Source organism: Colobus angolensis, unplaced genomic scaffold, assembly GCF_000951035.1.
Source record: "Colobus angolensis palliatus isolate OR3802 unplaced genomic scaffold, Cang.pa_1.0 Scaffold178, whole genome shotgun sequence".
NCBI lineage: Eukaryota > Metazoa > Chordata > Mammalia > Primates > Cercopithecidae > Colobus > Colobus angolensis.
This window is the reverse complement of record NW_012114910.1, coordinates 542,854-568,385: the sequence shown is the minus strand read 5'-3', so window position 1 is coordinate 568,385 and position 25,532 is coordinate 542,854. Positions and strand designations below refer to the sequence as shown.

General features: G+C 34.6%; 1 protein-coding gene across 1 annotated transcript in view; it reads right to left on the bottom strand.

The window, feature by feature from the left end:
* Positions 1-324: 324 nt before the first annotated feature.
* Positions 325-25,532, bottom strand: part of CDH8 (cadherin 8, type 2) — a 387,613-nt gene continuing 362,405 nt past the window's right edge. The window contains exons 11-12 of the mRNA XM_011938783.1: positions 3,788-4,039; positions 325-2,419 (exon numbers count right to left, since the gene is read on the bottom strand). Coding sequence (XP_011794173.1) covers positions 1,926-2,419; positions 3,788-4,039 — 746 coding nt within the window. The 3' untranslated portion in view covers positions 325-1,925. The remainder of the gene's footprint in view (positions 2,420-3,787; positions 4,040-25,532) is intronic.

Here is a 25,532-nt window from a genome sequence, read left to right as displayed (position 1 = left end):
CCCAATCCCTTTATTGTTACAAGTTTTAGGTCTGCAAACTTGTCTGCAGGTTCTCCCTGCTCAATGTGTCTGCTTCCAGAAGGACCCAAGTGACACAGGTGGACTAGCCTTTAGGCGTTCCATGTTCCTTTTATGTCCCTGCTGGCATCTTGGTGTATGATCACTGGCAAGCCATTTCTCTTCTCTGTTTTTTTATGATAAAGACTCTTACAAACAAAAGTGACCCTTGGGATGGTTTGGTTGAGTATTCTAGAATTTTAGTTAGAGTTGATGATTCTGTTAATAGATCTTCCACTGATTGAAAAAAAATTAATGACAACAAAGGTATTTATAAAAATATATTTCACAAAGTAGGAAACAATACAGGAGTTTCTCTGAATACAATACATGGAGTAAATAAACAATATTGCATTAAAGCAAAGTAGAAAATTAAAATGATCTGCATGTAATACTTGAGTTTTATCATACATTTTCTACTCCTAAATGGCAGGTTTGCATTACAAATTAAATATGCTCACATCTTCTAGTGCTGTTCCTTTTTGGAGTCTAAGACATTCTGTGCATCACCATGAAGATCAGGGATAGGAGTGCTAAAAACGTAAGCAGTGAAATTATGTACAAATCAGTTCCTGCTCTAAAACTGTGGGGGTAACTTGAAGCATGTTTATTGGGCAGGGCATTATGTAGGTATCTAAAAGTCTAGAGTTTAAATATTCACAGGAATCAATATACTTTAGGATGTTTGTGCTTGTAGTAAAAACACCAAATACTAGGATTATGAACAAAATAGAAAACAGTCCAAAAGTTTCTCTGGGAAAATGCTGTTCCTGCCATCACCAGTTACAATAACACTTTCTACTCTAAAGAGACTATTAGCTCTCCTTTCGATAATATTGCCTGCCATACTCATCTCATCAAAATGTACATGTATTAAACATTCATTGTATATATATTTATATAAAACAATCTAAAGGATTATTAATGGATATAATTTAGTTTTTTTCCCCGTATATCCCCTTCATCTATAGATTACCAACCTTAATAAATAAAAGCATTAATGGACATCAATAAAATATTTATTTCGAGGATTAAACAAATAAATTCACGCGCTAGCAATAAAACCATCTGTCTCTTATGTAGTCCACTGTGTAATACAGTTTATCTTTGTGTCCTTGTGGAAGAAGATGAAGCGGAGGGAACGAGGAATCCTGCTTCTAGAAAACAAGCACGTTTGAATGGGATTTCTCTCCTCCCACCACTGAACTGGCAAGCCCCACCCTGGAATGGATTACGAACATGTGACTATTTTAAGGCTCGACACAATATTTAAAGATGCTATTCAGTCTCTGGTGAGCGGGGCCAACAATTATGTACAATGTGTGGTCACCGTACCGTATAATCTAGGAGGCCTCTCAGAACTCCATAAAGTTATAATGTACAGCAGACCAAGTATTGCTTTATCATTTGTGGCGGGATCCTTATTGGTGAAGGGGAAAAAAACCATTTGCATTCATAAAAATCCTTGCAGAAGACACATATCAGCAGCAGATTCCTTGCAGGTCCATATTTTTTTTTTCTAAGAAAGCACCTTTTAATTTTGATTTTTTTCCTCTATTTAAACCATTTCTCTAAGGATTAGCCAGGATCCCAATCTTTGTCTGTGGTGGTCAGGTAAATATCAAATATCCAAGGACTTCTAGACACTCCACATACTTAATTCACACTCCACAAGATTTATAACCTCCTAACATATACTTTTTTATTTTATTATCTTTTTTGGTTCAACATTAAAATGTGGTTGAGTTTATAGATGACTGGTGCTAAACTTGCCTCTAAAACAAATAGCCACATTGGTTGTATCTAAGGGGAGTGACCCTAGAATATTACAGAATGCTCAGTTCCAGTGATTTATTTATAATCCACTGTCAAGTTTCTTTGTCACTTTCACCAACAGAGTAGAGTTCGCCCAGTCTCTTAAAGCGGGGACCCCAGTCACTGAGGTAGTCAAAATTCTGGTCTGAGTCTGATGTGGTGGACTCCAAGGAGCTGAGGGAGCCAGCCACTGACCCTCGGCCTTCATAGCCATATATCTGAATGGAGTCATACGGCGGGGCCGTGGGATCATTATCTGCCTCATGCAGCCTTACATTTATAAATTCATCGACATCAACACCATTTGGAACTGGAGCAAGCCCTTGCCTTGGCATAAACTGCAAATCTGGTTTAATATCCTTACGGGGTAAAAATCCATTAATTCCATCTGGATTTTGTAAAGTTGCAATGTCAAAAGCCTCTGTGTCCTCCTCCCCTCCTCCTTCATCATCGTAGCGAATGATGTTTTCTCGAACGTCTTCGTCATCTTTGATAATTAGTGGCTCGTTTTTATGCCGCCGTAGAGTTACAAACAGCACCACGATGACTAGAGGAAAAATATTAAATAACAGTCAGCCAAACAAGCGTATAATTTCACAAGCAACACATTATATATGTTAGGAGAGAGGGGTATTTTTACAAAACCGTGTGAACATACACCTTTAATAATATTTACTGGAGAATTAAGCTAAACATCTTTCTGAATGATGAACATTACATTTTGAGTAAATACTGTTCCAGATTATTGGTTTATTATACGCTGATAGAGCTGGGTTAAAAGAATTGGCATGCATCCATTCATGGTGAAGGTTACATTTTATACTGTTTTGATCATTAGAGTGAGTGGCACAAAACAGAAAATAGCACTGAAAGTATGACTAGCTTGATGTATGTCTCAGGCAAGTCCTTTAACATCCTTTGGTTCCAAAGCTCCCTTCTATTAAAAAAAGGAGCAAACTAGGTCCTTGGGCTTTCACAGTTTTTCAAGGCACTCTCCAGTCAAATTATGTTCTTTTATTAAAATAGTGAATGTCAAATTTGCACGGGCAACTTGTCTTGTGGGAGGGCTGGAATGCCTCTAGCTGGGAAGAGAAACCTGAATGTGAAGAAAGGGCAAGGAAAACATACCCAACTAGCCAGATCAGCCAAATCAAATGTGGGTTAATGGAGCAAAATATGTCAGCAAAGTGATGCTTAAATCCAAGGCACTGGGTGAGCAAGACAGATGGAGCAAGAAAGACAGTAACTGACACCGCCTTTAAAGTGTTTTGTTCCTCAAGGGTAGGATAAGATAGGACTCTCTGGTTTTTCTATTTTCCTATTGTCTAATCTCATTTTATAATTGGATTTTTTAATTAAAAGGTTACAGAATCTTAACTTGCAATCGTCATTTTAAATGGATGTTTATATCAAGGAAAATATCAGAGAAAAGCAATGGTAATTTGAAGAAAGCTTATTTTTAGTTTGCTTATTTGCTTTCTTTTCATATCACCAAATTTGGGATCCAATGGACTCGGCAACCCAATCTATAATGAAACACTATTGTGGGCATAGTAGAGCCTGCTGTTGCAGCGAACTGGTGTGCCTCACACCCAGAGTTCTTCTTATGTAATAGATGGTGTTGTAACGACATAAAAGCCCTTCCCCACTGCCACCACCATTATGCCTTGTTCATCGGTTTACTGGTGATGGAATTGAAAAAGGCACTGAAAGTCCTCTTCAATTGGACATTTACTATCACAACCCTTTTTCTCTTCACTTCTTCTTAGAGATCTCAAAATGTGGAGAAGGAAAGGAAGTTCCTCTTCCCCAAGGAAATGCTGTTGCCTGTATAGATGAGAGTTTTCTGTCCTTATTTATAGTCATTTATGAACCAGAAAAAGGGTGACCAGTAGCCTATGAAGGAAATACGTACCTAACAGCAAAATGATGCATGCTAATATGGCAATTAAGGCGCCCATACTGAGTCCAATTGGAAGGACATAAGCTTCAACATTACAAGACTGGACGACACCGTCATTGCTGCAGCCACAGACCCGGATGGTCAGGGTGCTGGTGCTGCTCAGTGGAGGGTTTCCACTATCACTGATTACGATCGGTAAAAGATAGACTTCTTGCTTCTGGCGGTTGAATCCATTATGCTTTGCCAAAATACTGAGGGAATTATCTGGAAGAAGTAAAAATTACAATAAGTTGTGTCATTTCAAAATGACTGCCCAAATAACACTTTTTTTTCTAGTTCATGAACCCTTTGCAAACCTCAAGACAATCCCAACTTCAGTGGACTGCTCAGGCTTTCTCCCCGACTCATTTTTTTGTTTTATTTTATTTTATTTTATTTGAGACAGAGGCGCGATCTCGGCTCAGTGCAAGCTCCGCCTCCCGGGTTCACGCCATTCTCCTGCCTCAGTCTCCTGAGCAGCTGGGACTACAGGCGCCCGCCACCACACCCGGCTAATTTTTTGTATTTTTAGTAGAGACGGGGTTTCACCGTGTTAGCCAGGATGTTCTAGATCTCCTGACCTCGTGATCCGCCCGCCTCTGCCTCCCAAAGTGTTGGTATTACAGGCCTGAGCCACCGCGCCCAGCCCGCACTTTTTCAATCAGCATGGACCAGGACAACCGTAACAGGTTGAATGAATGGGACTCTGGAGGGACCAAGGGAGTTTTACTATCACCACCTTAAAAATGCAAAACATTTCTTCTACAAAAATAATCTTAAGTGTCCCTTCCGAAGACATATATTTATCTCATCTCCGTATACCATACATAAGTTTGATTTTCTTTATTTAGCCTGATAGTAAAATAAATCATTTATTTAGAATGATAATAGGTTAAGCAAATTTGATTGGATAAAATGTCATCATATTTGAAACACAGGTTTGAGAAGCTCTGTATTAAAAGTTGGACTGTATAACAATACAGTTGCAAAACAATGCACTTTGTTGATTCCCCACAGGTACCTAAAAAGAGAGTCACTCATGGCCTAGAGCATTCACACTAAGATACAGCAAAAGCCCTATTTACTACCCGGAGGAGATATGCGACATACATTAAAATTCTGTAGAGAAGACCTATAGTGGTTACATAGTAAGAACAAAATGAGAAGTCATAAAAGCTTGTGCTCCATTTTGCATGTGTCAGTTAATTATATGGAGGTATACACTGGTTGTCTGGAGCAACAGTTAAGCAATACTTAAGAATATACTTCAGTTCAAAGTAAAACTGGTCAGTGAGAAGTGAGTACTCCCATGTTAGACACACAGTTCTCAAACTTTCACCCCCAAGTTGAAATATTTTGTTGTCATTCACCCGCATTCATAAATTGCAGTCACATTGTATATAATAATTGTGAATGTGCTTTCTCATGTTGATTACCGAAAGATATATATTTACTCAAAATGGAAATGTTGATTAACTCTCAGTGATATTACAGCCAAAAGCAAATAAACACAAGTTTGGTTACTGTGCATAGTGTTATTTGGGCAAAAGAATTATTTGGGTTTTTTTTTTTTCAAATATTGGCAAATTAGAGGCCCCAGAACGCTGGGCTACCTAATCATTGCATATAATGGTAATGATTCCAAAACATTGCCATCCAATTTCTGAGCATCAGTATCCTACTGGTTTCCAAAATACTCAACTAAGTGAGATATTCCATTCAGATGACTTCAAATAAGTTTTATAAAACTACTGTACCATACAGCATTATACTAGGATGTCCAAAAACTGATAGTCATTCCCCAAAATAGATGTATAGTTATATTTAATTTTGCTTTGTTTAAGATATAAACAGACCTATAATGCTTTTCTAATAAGCAGTCAAATAGAAAAAGCACTCTGATTTAACAATTATTTTCTGAATTTCTTTTGGTTGTACATCATTATATAGTAATTTGAATATACTTAGAAAAAGAGATTTCTAATGTAGTTAAGCAGTTACATACCAAATGATCCAGTAATCTTTATTGTCATGACCTAGACAGAAATACCAGTAAGCTAAAAGCGAGGAACATTATCTCAAAACAGATATAGAATATATAGTTGTTTTATATTTTCAGAAAGTATATGACAAGTATGAGTACAGCTAATTAGTACAAAGAATATTTCTGGATGGTTTTATACACGATAGTTCAAAACAAAAGATACAATTTGTTCTTCAAGGGACAGTTAATAAAACTGAAATGAAGCTATTGTCTTTTTGTGGTTGACATTATTTCTATGAGAAACAATCTTTCCATATTCTCCTTTTATAACAGACTATTATAATAATTTAGAAACTGTAGCAGGAATATTGCTTGCTGCAGAACAAAGCTATCTCCTTTACTACTGAGAAAAGCACTGGTGGGTCTAACACTAAATTCATACTTATATATATATTTTTTTACTAATCCTGGAATTTGCCTATCTTGCTCTCCTTTCTACACACAGAAAATTGTTGACTGAGTAAAGAAAGTCTATGAGTTATTCTTGCTAAATTTTACCTGCCAGTTCCAGGCAACATCAATTCCTTTTTTATCTACTCATTTTTTTTTTTTTTCCTATTTTTGGATTGGTATTTGTATTTGTTTTCAATTTACTTGAGTTCTTTCATTAGGCTAAATGAAATTGCCATTATTTTACACATCATTTTACACATCAAAAACCATAGAACAAAGCTCAAATTAATGATTTTGGAATAATTTTTTAAATCTTAAATGTAAATATCTTCTACAAAGTTGTGGTTTCTTCTTTAACACTCTTTAACTTCTTTAACACATGCCTTTTCATTTCATTTAAATTTTTGAATTTAATATAGTTTATTTTATTAATCTTTTATCATTAGTGTTTTCAAGCCTTATTTTAAAAATTCTTATTTAAAATTTCTTAATTATATACAATTATTTTTAGGTTGTTGTATTAATTTGATTGTTTTCTATACTAAAACTGAGTTTCTCAATGTTAATTATGGAGTAACTTATCACTTACCTACTGATCGTCAAAGTTCATTTTCTCACAAATGAAATTTTTATGCGTCCTCATTCTTTTAAGAGATGTCTCTTCTGTTTCAGTAATCTGGTTCTCTAACCCTGAATGAATACCCTGTTTCTTATGTATGAAAACTTTATCATAAATCTTGATATTGGTTACAGCATTTTCTCATACCGTGTTCTTTAAGGATATTTTGGCTATTATTGTTCATTTGCTATTCTCTGAAAAATATAGAATCAGATTATCAAGTTTTATAAAAATTCCTATAAGAAATTCGGTAGAAGTTATATTTAAATATCAACCAATTTTGAAATAATTACATCTTTATCATCAGTTTTCTACATTAAGACAGTGATTTATTTATGTTCTTTAATATATGTCAATAAAATGTTTTTAGCTTACAAAAATGTCCACATCTTTTTGTTAGATTTATTTTTGCTGCTGTATATAGTTTCTTGTGACAGTAAACCTGTTTACAATTTAGTTACCTTTTTAAAAATATATTTTCAACTCACTGCTGCTGATAATTTAACTGTCTTATACATTGATTTTAGCTTCGACAATCTTCTAAGACTTTCTTTTTATTTATGAAAGCGTATCTTATCAGAGAATTCCATTTCAGCATGATAGCAAAAGGAGCTCCACAGATGTGCTTTCCAGTGAAACTGGTGAAAATTATAAATGGAAAAACGTTTAAAGATTCTGGAAATGGATCTGGAGGCAAGCAGCAAATAAAGAAACACTTATTTAAGAAAATCGACTAGAGCTTGGTAAGAATGTTAAGACTCTGAGAGTGCATGAACAAGAACCCACTCCCATCCTTCCTTGTCTCAGCTCAGTGAGGTAGAAACTTTACTCCAAACTGGTTTAGTCAAGAATACAGGGGTCCTTCTCGCTGCAGCGAGCAGCTGGAGGACTCTTTTCTGGGGGAAAGGTGTGATGTCAGACATTCTCATTCTGTTCCTAGTTACTTACCGTTCAAGCTAAGTTCTAAGTCAGTGTGGTCAAGAGGCAGGGACTCTTTTCTTCCTCCTGGTCCCCACTCATGGGAGAGAGGCTCTAGCTGGGCACTGTGCCACTGAGAATATGGAGCCTCAATAGTCCTTTCCCTAGCCCACTGTTCACTGAGAGAGGCAAGCCAAAAAATCTTGAGGCTATTTTTCCCTCAGCATCATATGCTCTGTCCTAAGGTATAGCTGTTCCTCAGAGAAACATGCCATGATCTTCACACCAGCTCCAGAGCCAATAGCTCGGGATTTTGCCCAGGGGAGTGAAAAGCAGGGAATCTTGGAAAGAGGGAGCCTCAAGAGTCCACCTGGGTCAGAACGAATCTGAAAGTCTGACGTAGGAAACTACTCTTTCGAAGGAGATCAAATTGGAATGGATTGGTCCTTAGAGCAATTTAGGTGCCAAAGCAGCCTTACACACAATACAGAAATCCTATTGGTAATTAGTGGAGTTCAACAGCTAGACGTGGTCAGGGGAAAAGGCAATCAAGGAGAGCCCTGCCCAGACAAGTGTAATTCTAAGGTGACTGTGGACACACCCATGGCTGAGATTCCCTGAGGTGAAACATCAGAGATTTAATAATACAGAGGGGGAAATAGACTTCACTAAAACAATCCAGCCAGTCATTAAACAAACAAGAGAATAAAATAAGCTTTCAGAAGATAGTACCCAGTTTTGCCATATTATTTAAAATGCCTAATTTCCAACAGAAGATTATGAGACATGCAAAGAATGAAGAAAATATGACCCATGGGGGAAAACAGCTGGCAAAAACAAAAAGCCCATGAGAGGGACAATAAAGCATTAACTAGAGTGACTAAAACAGTAGACTTGAATTGGCAAAAGAAATGATAAGTGAATTCAAAGACAGAACAATAAAGAATACATAAACTAAAGAAGAGAAAGAAAAAAAGAATAAAGAGAAATAAGCAGAGTCTCAAAAAATGTATAACACCATTAAGTGCACCAACAAATATGTAGTGAGTGTACTAAGGGAGGAGAAGGAGAAAGAAACAGAAAAAAATATCATTGAAAACCTGAATTAAAAAAAAATAGTCTATACATCCAGAAAGCTTAAGGAACTCCAAGAACATAACACAAAGATATTCATAAATAGACATATCATAGTGAAAACACGGAAAGCCAAAACCAAGTAGAACACGTTAAAAACAAGAGAAAATTGACTCATCACTTAACAGCTAAAATTTCATAGAAACAATGAAGGCCAGACGGACGTGGGATAACATATTCAAAATGCTCAAGGAAAAAAATTGTCAACCAGCAATCATATTCAGCAGAGCTATCTTTCAAAATAAATATGTATATGAAATAAAGATATTCTCAGATGTACAAAAAAACTGAGTGAATTTGTCACCAGCAGGCATGCTTACTAAGAAATACTAAAGGAAGTTTTCTTCAAACTGAAAGCAAATGACCCCAGATGGTGACTCAAATCCACATTAAAAATAAAAAGAGTATCATGACAATAATTATCTACTTATAAAAGACAGTATAAATGCATAGTTTTTCTTCTTTTTTGTCTTAACTGTTCTACAAAGCAATTGTATAAAACAATTATATTTTTCAGCATAAAATATCTATTTTTTGAGCATAAAATATCTAGAAATTAAAAAGTAATAGTTGCATACTTTAATACCTCACTTTCAATAATAAATAAAACATTGAGGCAGAAATCAATGTAGAAGGTAGAAGACTTGAAAAACAATATAAACTATACCTAACACTGTGGAACACTCAACAACTGTATAATAAATATTCTTCTCAAGTGAACTTGGAACATTCTGCACTGTGAACTATATGCCAGGTCATAAAATAAACCTCAATACATGAGAGAATGATAGAACCAATCCAAAGTAGGTTGTCTGACCACAATGGAATGAAGTTACAAACCAATAATAGGAAGAAATTTGAGAAACTCATAGATACGTAGAAATTAAATAATGCACTCTTAAATAGCCAATGGATCAAAGAAGAAAGCAAAACGGAAATTTTAAAAAAATTATGAAACAAATGTAAATAAAGATACTATGAAATCAAAATATGTGGGTTGCAACTAAGGGAGTCCTTAGAGGGAAATTTATAGCTTTAAATGTCTGTATTAAAAGAGCAGAAAGCTCTCAAATCAATAGCCCAATTTTTTACCATCGGCCATATAAAAGGAAGAGCAAAATAAGCCTAAAGCAATCAGAAGAAAGGAAATGGTAAGGATTTAAAGAGCAAATTAGTAAAATAGGGAATAGAAAAATATATCTGATCATATTGGGGGTATTTCTACATAGTCACACGTTCTCTGCAAATAAAGGATTTTATTCATTCCTTTTCAAGTATTATTGTTTTCATTTTTTTAAAATCTTCGTACACTAATGAGAACTTCTAATACAATTTCGAGTACAAGAAGTTACAGTGGGCACCTTTACCTTGTTTGTGATTTTTTTAAAGAAGAAAAAAGCTTTTGACTTTCAACAATTGGTAAGATAATCAATGGTGTTTATTGGAAGATTTTTGAATTGTCTGTTTATCTGTTTAGATGCACCCTTTTTTTGTTTTTTACTTTAGTTTTACTTCAGTTTTTTGTTTGTTTGTTTGTTTGTTTTATTTGCTGTCCATTAGTGTAAAAGGAAAGAACAGTCATATAAGTGATAGTATCTTGGCTATTCACAACCTCTAAACTTGGCTTCAGTTTTATTCCTACATTATTCAACAACCTTCTTTTCAGTCTTTCATGTTTCCATTGTGTATCATCTTCTTGTCTCTGAATCCTAGCCTGCCCTCTCCCCTTATAGCTTCTGCCCCTGCTTATTGCTTTTATTGCATTTATTTTATCTTTTTGAGCACAGTAAACGGAAGAGTATGTCCTAATAATGAGATGTTAGATAAAAGGGAGAAATTTTTCTAGAATTTGTAAAAAAATATTTGAAAAAAGAGAGGAAATGATCACTGAATCCATAGTTACATACTACATTATTAAAAAAAAAAATCACTTGAGGGTAAAACAACAGTTTCCAAAAGATAGCAGGATATGCTGACAAGATCAATTTTAAAAATGGGCAGATTAGTATCAATTGCAATTCTCTAGGATGAACTAATATCCAACCAGATAGGCTGATGTCCCGTCTACTACAGTTGTGTTACACTGAGATAGAAACATACCATCACATTATCACCTGGCTCTCTGACATTCTCAATAGGTGTATTCAAATACAGTCAGCTTTCTGTATCCATGGTTTCCACATCTGTGGATTCAACCAACAGTGGATAGAAAATACTTAAAAATATAAACAATAACAATATAGTGATTAAAATAATACAAATTAAAAACACAATAAAATATATCTCTACATAGTATCTACATTGCATTAGGTATTATAAGTAATCTAGAGATGAGAAGTATATGGGAGGATGTACATAGAGTTTGTGTAAATCCTATGCCATTTTACATCAGAGACTGTGTGCACCCGTGGATTTTGATACCCGCAGGAACCAATCCCCACTGTATGCCAATAAGCAAATGTACTCATAGTCCCCATTATTTCTCCCAGTTAGAGATTTTCCTGTTTCCTCACTCTTTTGGAATGCTTTACAGATGAATATTATACCAAGAAAAAAGAAAAAACTCCATTTCCAGGAGCTTCCCTATTCTCCATACCCAGTTGTTTATGACTGACTGTTGTACAAAAGATCTTCACGGGGACTTAAAGTGAGCTAAGAGCACCAGGCATGCCTCCAATGACAATATTCCTAAAGTGGTAGTAAAATTGAGTTTCCTTCTCCTTGGCTGAGAAATACAAGGTATATGTGCCAAGTAAATAGTAAAGAAGAGACCAAATGAACAAGAACTCTTTTCAAGGACATAGCCTTGCTTAGTTTCAGAGGCAGAGTACAGTTACGTAAATATATAGGAACTTTTATTCAGATTCTGACAACAGATTGATTATGAACAAAAATATTTAGTTTTATTCTTAGTTGTATGTAATTTTGTTTTTCAAGTAATTTGTTAGGTTTTTACTGAATGTTCTGAGACCATGCTAATGGCAGTCATCTTACAATTAATCCCTTGTAATGTTGATGCATTACTCTTGTGAAATTTTAGAAAGAAATAGATACCGTTAAATAAAATGTACATGTTTTATTTCATAAAAACATAAGCCCCTTGAGGCAGACTTGCCTTAGTCACAGTTCTACTCCCAGTCTGTAGCACAGGACTTGACATGGAGCAGGAATTCTCATAACACTGGTACCATCGTTTTACTCACTTCTATTTGGAATGGTTTTAGTTTCAAGGAACTGAACAGCTAATGGATTCATAAGAACTGAGAAATATTTCTAAAATGTTAGAAAATGAGACAGCAATGAATATCTATCTATCTGTCTGTCTATATACCTAACTACCTATCTATCCATCTCTCTAATCTTGTAAGAATTTCTGTTACCGAACAAAAACAAAATTGTGCAAGCACATTATTCTGGAAAAACATATCAAGTAGAAATGGAATGCAATATAGACTCTCAATAATAGATAAACATGTATAACTATCTATCTATCTATATATGTGTGTATGTGTGTGTGTGTTGGCAGGGGGGAAACGAGAAAGAGAGAGAGTACATTTAGAATTTCTGCACTTGATTACACATTAGAGATTTTAGTTTCCTCCCCCAAGCCCCTGTCTAATTCTCCAGCTTCATGTGCTGCCACTCTCCTTTCTCTGTATGTTCCAGACATCCTAGCCTTTTCTGAGTCAAACATCTTCCTTCTTCAGGGCTTTCATATTTGCTCTTTGTTCTGCTTGATAATCTCTCTACCTCTCCTTAGCCATAATTTGAATTGTGAAGATGTATGTGTTCTTTATATCGATGCTCAACTATCACTTCTTTCTGTATAATTTCCTTCACAAACTGCCCCCAATATCTCCAGATAAATGAGTTACATGATCTTACAAAACTCTTTATATTTTTATCAAAACACTATTACAAAGAAATGATAGAGTAACGGAGATAAGATAGATATTAGAGGTACAGAAATAAACTCAGAAGCTTCCAAGTAACAAATAACCAATTGCAGATGCATAATAGGTTTTCAGCAAATATTTGCTGAATAAATAAACGAGTAAGTAATCATAAGCTATATTTTGTGGGCTTAAATTTATTTCCCTTCATGTTATTTGTTGTAAAGGGTTATATGTGGTTTAAAATAAATCAGAGAGAGGGAGAGTTCAATTTCAGGCTATTGGAAAGCATATATATCCTGGGGTTGTGTATGAAAATTTAAGAGAAATATTGATGGTTTCCAAGCCTTTCTCTGGGCATGACTCATATCATGAAACATGAGCAATAAACTGAGGATGCTTAGGTTCAGATAGAAAGAGGCCTTAGAGAGGGAAAAAAAATCAAACTTTTATTAAAATATTGAAAACACCATCATGTTAAAGAGGTGCATACCAGAATTCTATTTTACTGAACTGAAATTGGATATGTCAGTCGTATATTCAGAGAGGGCCACACAGATTGAACAATTATCTCCTATAGTTAGTTGAGGAGAAATTTCTTCTTTGATTATTGATATTTTGTCCTTGAAGCATTTGGAGATGGAAATCAAGGGATATTCTTTCACACAACGTGAATATCCTTATAACATATCCTTTTTCCTGTGGCAAACAAGGAAGTATTTGTTACGGACTAAATACGTAAATAATTCTTCTGTTGAAGCTATGACCCTCCGTGTGCCTGCATTTGGAGATGGGGCCTCTACAGAAGTAATTAAGGTTAAATAATGTCATAATGGTGAGGCTCTAATCCAAGAAGAATAATGTCCTTATAAGAAGAGACACTAAAGACCTTGTGCTAGATGTTTCTCTCTGTGGGCACACAAAGAAGAGCTCATCTGGGCTCAGCCACCTACAAGCAAAGAGAAGAGTCCTCTGAATGAAAACTACCTTGCATACCCCACATGTATAGTCCATGAAACATTAAAAAGTCTATTTAAAGAAAATGTGGCACATATACTCCATGGAATACTATGCAGCCATAAAAAAGAATGAGTTCATAAAAAAGAATGAGTTTCTGAGCAAACTAACACAGGAATAGAAAACCAAACACCGCATGTTCTCACTTATAAGTGGGATTTGAACAATGAGAACACATGGACACAGGCAGGGGAACATCACACACCATGGCCTGTCAGGGGGTGGGCGGCAGGGGGAGAGAGAGCATTAGGATGAATGCCTAATGCATACAGGGCTTAAAACCTAGAAGGTGGGTTGATGGGTGCAGCAAACCACCATGGCACATGTATACCTATGCAACAAACCTGAACGTTCTGCACATGTATCCCAGAACTTAAAGACAAAAAACAACAAAAAAAAGATACACTGTGCCTATCTTGACAACTCCTCACTTTTATCTGTGTAATTTATCCCACAGTCTGAATTTCTTGCCTGCCTGCCTTCCTTCCTTCCTTCCTTCCTTGCCTCTTTCCTTTCTTTTATTTCTTTCAGTTACAGTAGTCCTCCCTTATCACAGTTTCGTTTTCCATTGTTTCAGTTACTCAAGGTCAGCCACAGTCTGAAACTATGAAATGGAAAATGCCATAAATAAACAATTCATAAATTTTAAATTGTGCACCATTCTCAGTAGCATGATGAAATCTTTCTCTGTCCCTCTCAGTCCCACTTGAGATTTAAATCATCCTTTTTTTCCGGCACATCCATGCTGTATATACTCCCTGCCCTTTAGTCACTAGGCAATCATTTTCGTTCAGGTTGAAAAAACATAGAACACACTGTGTGTGTGTGTATATATATGGTTTGGTATTATCTGTGGTTTCAAGTATCCAATCTGGATTTGGAACATATCCCCTGCAGATAAAAGAGGGAAATACTCTATTTTCTTTGTATTTTTAATAAAACAGGATTGGCCATTATTATTACTGTTAGTATTTAAATATCTCAAGTTCTTTCCACATTGTTTATTGTTTAGATAAAATAAAACGGGCAAATCCAAATTCTCTTTTTCTTTTAGCATACTTCATCTGTTGCCCTGATATGCAAATGTTACTTTGGTCTAGATCCTATGTATTTAAAATTATTGAGCTATGACTTTTGGTTGTCCTTTTAGATGCAAACAAAAAGAAAAAGGAGGCAGAGTTCATGAAGGCACTTGTCAGGCAAATATTTATGGCAAAATAAATAGATGAAGAGAAGACCAGTAGATATTGTGCCTTGTTGAGAAATGTCGCCTGACATTTGACTTGCAAATTTATTTCAAATTTTCTTGGTTAAGTCAAATGAAATAAAAAAGGTAAGAAGGTCAAAACAAAGAAAAAAATGTCACTGTGTTTAGTAGGTATGGACAAGAGGTTTAATTAAGTTCTTATCACTGTGTTGTATCTGTTGTTTATTTATAAAAACCCAGCAAAACAATAAAAATACCAAATCCAGAAATTTTCAGCATATTAAAAGAATATATATACAGTAGTATCCAATATTTAGGAATATGAACAAATATTATAACATCCACACTTCACTTATATCTTTCTATTCTAAATACCGAGTCTTGTTGGAAACAGTCGCAATGTAATGAATTAATAAAAACTAAGTCTTTGTGAAGCCAGTCTCCTTCAGTACCATTACAACTTCCTCCATAATTAATTGAAAGTGTACCAACATACTAAATCTGCCACAAGCAACTGGATATTCTGAGCCACCTAATTAGATCATTGGCTTATTTGTGACTGCTTTCCATTTTCTCATTAGATTTTCTGTCATGCCACCTGATGTCAATAATATCAATTTTTTTGAGTGTTGACTCATTACCAAATATTCTAATACTTAATAATATGGTCTATCTAGCCATAAAATGTTGGAGCAAGGTCCACTTTGACTTTGGGAAAACAATCAACATCATGGTGGATTCTCACGGAAGTTCCTAGACTAACACCAAACTGAATGTTTAGTCAACAATTTACAATTATACACAAAATGAATTAGAACATTCTAACACAGAAAATCACTTTGTAGGCTCTTTCTGCACTGTAACCATCTAGCAGTAAAGTTCTGTAAATATCTGCATGGTTGTCATTTTGGAATGAAAATGGACAGAGAGTAGGCTGTGCTATTCACTTTACAAAACCCAGGAGTCATCAAGTAATGTATGAAACTTAAGCAGCTCGTAAACTTTTTTAAGAAGCTAAATTTACTCTTTTAAAGTTTAAACTGTTCCTATAAAAGATTATTTTAGATCACATGAAGATAGTGTGTAGTGGAATTATGTTCATGAAAGATAATGCTTACTGTCTCCATCCTTTTGCTTTTGGTGCTGTTTCTGCGTATATTATGGTAGGTGGTAGAACATTAGTGTAGTGGTTTGAATAACACATCTAAATTCTAATCCTTGGAATCTGTGAATGTCACCTTACTTGGAAAAGGGTCCTTACATGGAAGTAAGTTAAAAATTTTAAGATGAGAAGTTCATCTGGAATTACCCAGTGCATCCTAAATCTAACAACATTTGCCCTCCTAAGAGTGAGGCAGAGGGTAATTTGACGCAGTGATGAGGAAGAGGCAATGTGTCAACTGAGATAGAGACTGGCATGGTGTGGCCACAGCCAAGGAATGACTATAGCCAACAGAAGCTGGGAGAGACAAAGAATGGATTCTCCTCTAGAGTTTTTAAGGAGAACATGACCCTGCCCACATCTTGATTTCGGATTTCCAGCCTCCAGAAACTCTAAGAGAATAAACATCTGTTGTTTTACGCTTTCCAGTGTGGGATTATTTCTTATGGCATCCCTAGAAAATAAATGCAATAAGAAAATCTGATTACATATATTTGTGATTTACTGAGTCAGAGAAAGGCATTCTTATTCCCATTTACTTATGAGGAACAGAGTTTTTGAAAGATAAAATGAGTTGCTCAAGATTTCTCAGCTGGAGGCTAAAAATTACAACATAGTTCAGCGTGTTTTCTACACTCTGCCTTTGTCACCTTAACTAAAATTACCTTAAGAAACAAGGGAACAGAGACTCTAAGACATTTTTATTAAAGCTCAAGGATAAGAGAAAAAAAAGCATATAGAGGGAAGTTTTTCCATGTTATGACACCTTTATCAGAGACAACAAAAAGCGAAGTGGACAAGGTCACTGGTGGACAAGAGCATAGTGTTTGATTAAAAAGCTATCCAAAACTATACTCTATAGATCTAAATTCCATACTTTGAGCCTCACGGTAACAGAGCAAAGCATACCATATCACAGCAGAGCAGAGCAGAGCATAACCATGAATTAATTATGAAAAAGTTATCATTTTTGGTATGAGAGAGGAATGCAAGTATCACAGAATCCAAGTTCCAGGATAGATTCAATCACAGTGCCCAAGGTCTAGTGTGTTTGATGATTTTTCCTCTGCTCTTAATTAGCATGCTTGCTCTTACTCAAAAAGCCCATACACCTTTTGCAGATCCCTTAATGCTCAGAGGAAAGGCAAGTTTATTCCACTCCAGGCACTGGGGAATGAGGGATGAAGACTAGTATTACTTTCATTTTATCTGAGGAATATTGCATTAACTAACTCACTAGAGTGAAAACTATTCCAATAAACAATTTATCTTGTGTTTGAATGAAAAGTTTAAAGCTTTTATAAATATCAATAGATCTGGAAAGAATATTTTTTCTATTTGGATTTATGAAGAAGGGTAAAATATGCATTTTGTCAGCACATAAACCACTTAGGAAAAAAAAAACAAAACAAACACACGCCAAGGCCTTTCGTGAAATTTCTTGTAACAATTTCAGAAAACAATCTAATAGCAGGTAAATATCCAGACATTAGAAAGCTTGGATGATCAGAAGAGGAAATTCCCTACCATATCTCTATGAATTGAATACATGCCTCTAACTATTTGAGAAACTGGAAAAATACAGAGATTAATTCATTTTGTACTTGAGCTTATAAATGTGTGCTCCTTAACACATTTGATATAAAGAGTAGTTGGGCCAAAGAGTTTAAAGCACTAGTTTAAGTGAAGCACACAGTGTTTTCAAGATATTGAAATCTTTAATATTGTGAATAGAGAGCTGAAGATATGAAAAAAACTTAGTACCAAAGGTAGTGTGTTTTCTAAATAACTTGTTTTGATTTGTAGGTCAAATGTCCCTGAACATAATCACTTTGTTGAATCTCATGATCTCCCTGAAGATTTTGCATTCACACATACAAAAATAAGACATAACGTGCTTCATCAGGCAAGCCACCAAACATAGTACAAATCCAATTTTCCTTGCCATCGGCTATACCTCCATCTTAAATTATTTCAAGTCTACTTTGACACATTTAATTAATTCCACCTTCAGTTATTTAGCATTCGCTATCTATAAGACGTCACTAGCAGAGGAAAGTCTTCCTCAACACACATCCCACCCAGTACGCTGCAATACAGTGGGGTGTGTTGCTTCTCTGTTTCACCAACTGTAAGATCTTTGGATGCAGAAAGTTTGCCTTTTTAGTACGTGCATACTAGAATCTGTTATTTGTGTCACTATAAAGAAATCTCTATGGTAAGATTTCAATTAATCCTTGATGAAGGAACAGATAGATAGCTAGGCAAGTGAGGAAAATGATTACACATTTCAAGAAACTTAGAGAAAACAGACTCTAACTAGTCAAAATATCAGTCCGTTGATGGTTTATCCTCTTGTGGTGATTCTTGCCTTTCTAGTCTCTGCTCCTACACACTGTGGTCCACTATGCCATTTGTATCTCGATTTAAATTTCTACCATCAGATACAAATGAGAGAATGCCTTAAGAAAGGAGTGGCTCAGTCAAGAAGAAAAAGCTTGTTTGTTACCGGGACAAAACAGAGAACAGCAGTCCATCATCTCTTTGCACCTCCCATCTTTCTGTTCTATAACATTTTCTTCTTAGCGTTTTTCTCTAACCTCTTTACAAACTGTGTGAACCTGATTTGCTCTCTGATTTCAAGTACCAAGCTATATTTCTTTCTAAAACTTCAGCCTTATGCCTCCTCCACTTACCTATTAAGCAAGTGTGCCTGGATGTTCAATACCTCAGATTCAATCATTCAATAATGGAACTAGTGATATTGATTGCCTATTTTTTCCCATCTCCGACAATCTCTTTCTTGGTTATATTTCTTCCACTATCTTTGTTTTTATATGATTTTGTACATATCTCCCCTTCCATCCAATAAACTCACTTTTTCCTCACAAATGTAGAAAAGTCCTATCATTCTTCAATGGTTAGCTGAAAATTTATTGCTTCCTTCTGGAGAGAAGCAGCAGGAACAAAGAGCCTGAGGAGCTTGTAATATCAAATTCAGAGATGTAATGGATATTTGATTATAAAGTAAATGTAAAGTAGATATAATGGTGCTGATTGGTTTGTTGAATAAATACATAATAGGCATAAATGAATATGAGAGGGTGAATGTGTAACAAGAGATTCAAAATAACAAACAGTACCTTGAGAAGTCCTGAGCATATCTAACCCTACACAAACAGAATGCAATGAGTGAAACATACATCATTGATCTTGAACTTATTATTACATTAATTAAAAAAAATTAAGTCCCTACACATATATACACAGTTCAAAACATCACATTATACCCCATAAATACATAGAATTATTATTGGTTGATTAAAATGTTAAAAATAAATACCTATATATACTAACCTCTGATATACAGTAGTCTTCTCTAATCTTTGGGATATCCATCCCAAGACCCCAGGGGATACTTGAAACCTTGGATAGTATTGAACCCGATATTTACTGTTTTGTTTTTTTTTTCTTTTATCTGATTACCCACATAGGTATTAAGTGACTAAAGGTGTGGACAGGCTGGACAAAGAGATAATTCACATCCCCAGCAAGATGGAGCAAGGCTGCATGAGATTTTCTCACTGTTCTCAGAACAGTGCACAATTTATAACTTATGAATTGTTTATTTCTGATATTTTCCACTTAATATTTTCAGACCAAGGTTGAAAGCAGGCAACTGAAACCTCAGAAAGCAAGGTTAAGGGGGAACTATTGCATCTGATCCACCTTGACATTCCAAATTTCAACCCCATTACCACTTGCGTCTGAGCATATATTCATATAAACTGATGCCAAGTGAAAAAAAAATCCTGCAGTAATTCAGTCAAAAATATCTGAGCATATTAACAATGAATATTCTTGGATTTTACTCCAAATCAACTAAATAAGAATTTCTGGGGATGGGCCCTGGGCATCTGCATTTCAAACAAATTCTGTTGGCGTAAAGATCTTCTGGGAGGCTTGATAGCCCTTTCACCATATTCCATTTCTTCCCTTAGGTGTTAGCAGTCGTTAATGACTTGGATCAAGCCATCAGAGGCTCCACTGGGGAAGCTATTATGCTCTGGATTGTGTGGTGCAGAAGGGTACCAGCTGATAGCAATTTTCCTGCATAATTCCTACTTTCCTGGTTTAGTGGTAAAATAGCTGCTAAAAAAAAAAAAAGGAAATGATGCAAGGAAATGTGGTATCCTACAGTGAGCTAAAGTCCAGTGTTCATCCTTGAATCATCTTAAAGTTTAATATGTTATATTAAAATAGCCTGTCTAAACATGTATCTTTGGGCAGAAGTCTTAATACACAGTGAAGGCAAGAGAATGGAAGGCAGTTATGTAGATAAAATTATCATTCAACCAGTGGCCACATTATCATTCCTCCCAGGTTGCTGAGAATGGCATGTGCTTTTGAATCTTAAAATCCACATTATTTCTAGTATTGGAAATAGTACGGTTTGATCACACAAGAAGGACTTCACATTAAAGGTCAAACTGATTTGCTTTTCCTCAAATTCACCCACATATGAACAGGTTAAAATACAAATGGAGAGAGCAGAAACAAATGATTGAAAAAAAAGATACCTGTGTAAGTCACCCTTATGATTGAAACAGAAATCACATCAAACTCATTCAAACACTTTTCAATGAAAATGTAATCTGATAAAATTCCCTATTGTTGTACACTATAGATAAATTTAAATACATTTTGAAGTCATGCATGATTTCATTTTAGTACTTTCTTTTAAAATAAAAGGGATTTTTTTGAATGAGTCTTTTAAAATAGTCTCAAGATGATATTTGATTTTCTAAGCTTGCCATCCCTAGTTGACAGTGGATGTGTGGTATTTCCTGGTACTGGGTAGTGATACAAAGATGTCTACCATCAAATGCTTCACACTTTAGAATCATAACAGGTATGCTTAACAAATCCAGAGAATTTTAGGGAATTTGTCACCTTTCAAAATTCTGATTATTGAATGGCTTATATTAGGTGCAATTCCTTTATGATGCATATTTCAGAATCTTTTTGAATATTGTAATAGATAGTGCCCAGGCTCTGGAATCATTTCTATTTGCATGCCAATCTTATTACCTATTTGGTTGCATTTTAAAATAATTTCTCCAAGGTAATACCAGATATTCTGACTGTGTTCTAATTAGGGAACTAAAGATGAAAAAATCTTTGAGGAATATATTTGTTATTCCATGTAAAGTGTTCTTTCAGAGTTTTTCATGTGTAAAATATTCAATAAAACTTAAACTAATAGTAGTTATTATTACTATATGCAAGATTATCAGTTATCTTAGCTTTGAAATAAAGCAGAAAGCTACAATCTTTTAAGAATGTTTGGATTCCACACTTTCATACTTTACAATAAATTTTTATTTGGAAGCCTCATAGTTGGTATAAAAAGTAAATTGTAAAATAACTAAAAATATGTATGTTAAAAAAAAGTAAGGTTCTTCAAGATTCATATTGAGGACGAGTTCTCAGAATGAAATATGAGATTATTATAGTATTCAGATGCAATATAAAGTGGTTTTCAAGCAAATGTTATATCTAACACAGTGTAAATCCACCAGTCAATGCTTTAGATAATACAGATGTTGATTTAAAACTATCTTAATAATAGACAAGCTCACGTGAACTTGCATCTTCCTACATCACTTAAGGAAATGCCAAAAGCGACTAGGAAAATGCTCTAGTTACAAACCAAGTTCTGAAACTCTCCAGAGATAATGATTCCTAGAAGAAAAGACTGGCGGTTGGATGTTTACATCTTCCTATCTCAGGCATTCAGCATTAAGACTGTGTATACAGTAGGTGCTGTTAAATAGCACAGAATTACCTCTCTTATCTTAATGTGTAGCTCTTTTAGCCCAAGGTCATTGACATCATTTGATACATTTCTATCTTTTTATTTTTGTCTTCAGGCCTCTCCTTTTCTTCCTCACAGAATTTTTACATGTATTTGTCTCTACTGACTGGAATATTTCAACTAGCTAGATAAATATTTAGTGTCGCCTAGGAAATTTTATCCATGTCACTTCAGAATACATTTCATTCATCATTAAAGAGCTTATTTCTTTCTTTAAAACAATCTGATATAAGTCAACTCTTCTTTCTTTAATTGTGAATTCAGATTTTTCTAAAATGAAAATACAGTATTTCCCCTTCCAAATTCCATGATATTCCATGATGCATGGTTCTAGACTTGCGTTATTCTTGTTTAGTTATTGTACTTAATGTTTTATTCAATATATATAATAAGTATAACTCATGCATAAAACATGCAGTTCTTACCAAGAAAGAAATCACATACTGGATTTGTTCTTTCTTGTCCATGAAAGAAATTTGAGGCACATTCTCGTGTTTTCAGTGACATTTAGTGACAAGAGACATTTCAATATTTAAAAAGTGTAATTCAATGTATTTTAAAAACTCCCAACTCAAGTAAAGCCCAAACAGAGGATGACAGCCTTGCTGAACTGAAGATATAGAGATGGGGGTTGATAATGGTGAAATTGCTGGAATTTGCAAAAGTGAGTACTAGAGTGGAGGAAACTCTGCAGAAAACAGATCTTGAGAAATAAGATAAGGTTCATGAATCTTTGGTTGACTACCAAGCTACACACATATAGAATGAGAACCCAAAAGACCTGGCCAGAACATCTACTGGGATAAAATATCAACTATGGAAATACATACTGAATGACTACTATGACTATCATAGGGTTGGAAACACTTGAGGTTTAACTATGTAAAGCAGAAAGTTCTCACCTAATACATAAGTCATTCAGAGAAACAAGAAAGATACACCATAAAAGTAGGGATAAACTAATTCTAGGGAATAACTACTCTAGATCTGCCCTAACCCTGTTGCTCAAAATAAGCCTCTTTGGGAGGTCAAGGTGGGCGAATCATGAGTTCAGGAGTTCGAGACCAGCCTGACCAACATGGTGAAACTCTGTCTCTACTAAAAATACAAAAAATTAGCTGAGCGTGGTGGTGCGTGCCTGTAATCCCAGCTACTAGGGAGGCTGAGGCAGGAGAATAGCTTGAACCCAGGAGGCAGAGGTTACAGTGAGCCGAGATCATGCCACTGCACTCCAGCCCAGGTGACAGTGCAAGACTCGATCTCAAAAAAAAAAAAAAAAAAAGCCTCTCACACAGATTGGAGCTGATGTAAAATTCCATTCATTTCTACCAAACTCAAAACTCAAGGGGCAATAAGAACTATAATGAAATCCAGGTATCTTACTGTTAACAGCTGTGGTGTCTAAAACTCAGACAAAATTACAAGACATGTGAAGAAACAAAAATAAGTTATCTAAAATCAAGAGAAAAGTCAGTCAATAGAAACCAACATAGAAATGATAGTGAAGATAAGATACTCCAAAGCTTTAAAGGAACTGTTGTACGTACACTCAAGTATTTAAAGAAAAAGAAAACAATAAGAGAAATGGAAGATTATATACTTTTAAAACACATGGATGTTATGTAAATAATAAAATAATATCTGAAATGAAATTTTAGTTGGTTGCTTTATCAACAAATAAAGAACTGTAGAAGAAAAGATCTGTGAATTTGAAGACATTGCAATAGCAACTATCTGAACATAAACACAGAGCTGAACAGAAAGCAAAAACAAAACAAACAAACAAAAAACTGTGAAACAACACCAAGTGGTCTGATATATGTGTAATCAGAGTCCCAGAGGGGAAAGAGGAGGCAGAAAATAAATAAAGAATAAATAAAATGAAAAGTTTTGTCACCAAGAGGTCTGCACTGAATGATAGGTTAAAGGAAGTATTAAACTTGAAGGCAAATTATTTTAGCTAGAAACATGAATTTAGACAACAAAACCAAAAGTGCCAGAATCGGTAAATATGTGGTTAACTAAAAATAGTGTTATCATTTATGAAATTTAAGAAATAAATATTGACTGATTAAATTAAAATAACCAAATTATGACTTTATAATGTACAGAAATAAAATGTGAGATGAGAGCATAACGATGTCTATGAGGAAAAATTATTACATTGTAAGAAATACATTATTACATTGTATGTGAAGTAGTATAATATTACTTGAAGTTAAAGTTTGATAAGCTAAAGACAAATAAACTTTAGACTAATGACAATATTAATAATAATACAAGAGCTATCACTAATAAGTTTATAGAAGACATAAAATTGAGCACAAAAATAACCATTTAATACTGAAGAAGACAGTTCAAGATTAAAAAAACAGAGTGAACCAGCAAACATGAATTGTAGACTTAAAGTTAACAGTGTCAAATATTACATAAAAACAAATAGAATAAGTCCTCAAATAAAAAGGCAGTCATTGCATGACTAGATTTAAAAACTCAGTAAGATACAAACTATACACACACACACACACACACATACACACTCAAAAAAAGCCACAACGTTTTACTTGGAAAGTTATAAAGACAAAGAAAGTTTAACAAGTAAAATTGCAAAAAAGAAAAAAAAATATAAATATGCATCTAGAAAATTCTGGTAATAAAAATGCTAAGGTGGTTATATTAATATCATAAGGAAGTTCAAGTGGCTATATTAATATCAAATGAAATAAATCTTAGAACGATGAATATTAGTGATAAAGAGGGCCATCTCATAATAATGAAAAGATCAATTAAATAATAAGACACACTAAAAATGATATTAACACTACCTAGCGGTGCTTCTGACAGGAACAGAAGTTTGTTTTTTCTTCAAATTCTGAAAATTAATCAATAGATTAACAGAATAAAGGAGAAAAATACATGATAATTTCAAGAGATGAATGTGATAAAATTCAAGACTCATTCATGATGAAATTTTTCAGCAAACTATGAATAGAAGGGGATTTCCTCAACCAATTGAGGGTCAACCACAAAAATTTCAGTTAATATTACATTTAATGTTAAAAGACTGAATATTTTTCCAAAACATCAGCAACAAGCAAGATTGTACTCTCAACCTTCATTTAACATACAGCTTAGAAAGAAACACGTAAATCGGCTGTATTCATTGACAACATCTTCCTAAAAATAAAAAATACTCATCAAGATGTAGAACATTTCCATCATCCCCAAAATTCCCTCACTGCTTGCTACCATATGTGCACAAAGGATTGACTGCAAAGAGAGATAAGAGAACTTTGTAGCGTGATAAAAATATTCTACATCTTGATTATTGTTAATAGTGACATAAGTATACACATTTGTCAAACTTTTGGAACTGTGCACTTGAAAAGAGGATTTATTGTAAGTCAACTATACCACAAAAAAGATGGCTTTTTATAAACCTTCCAATGTGTT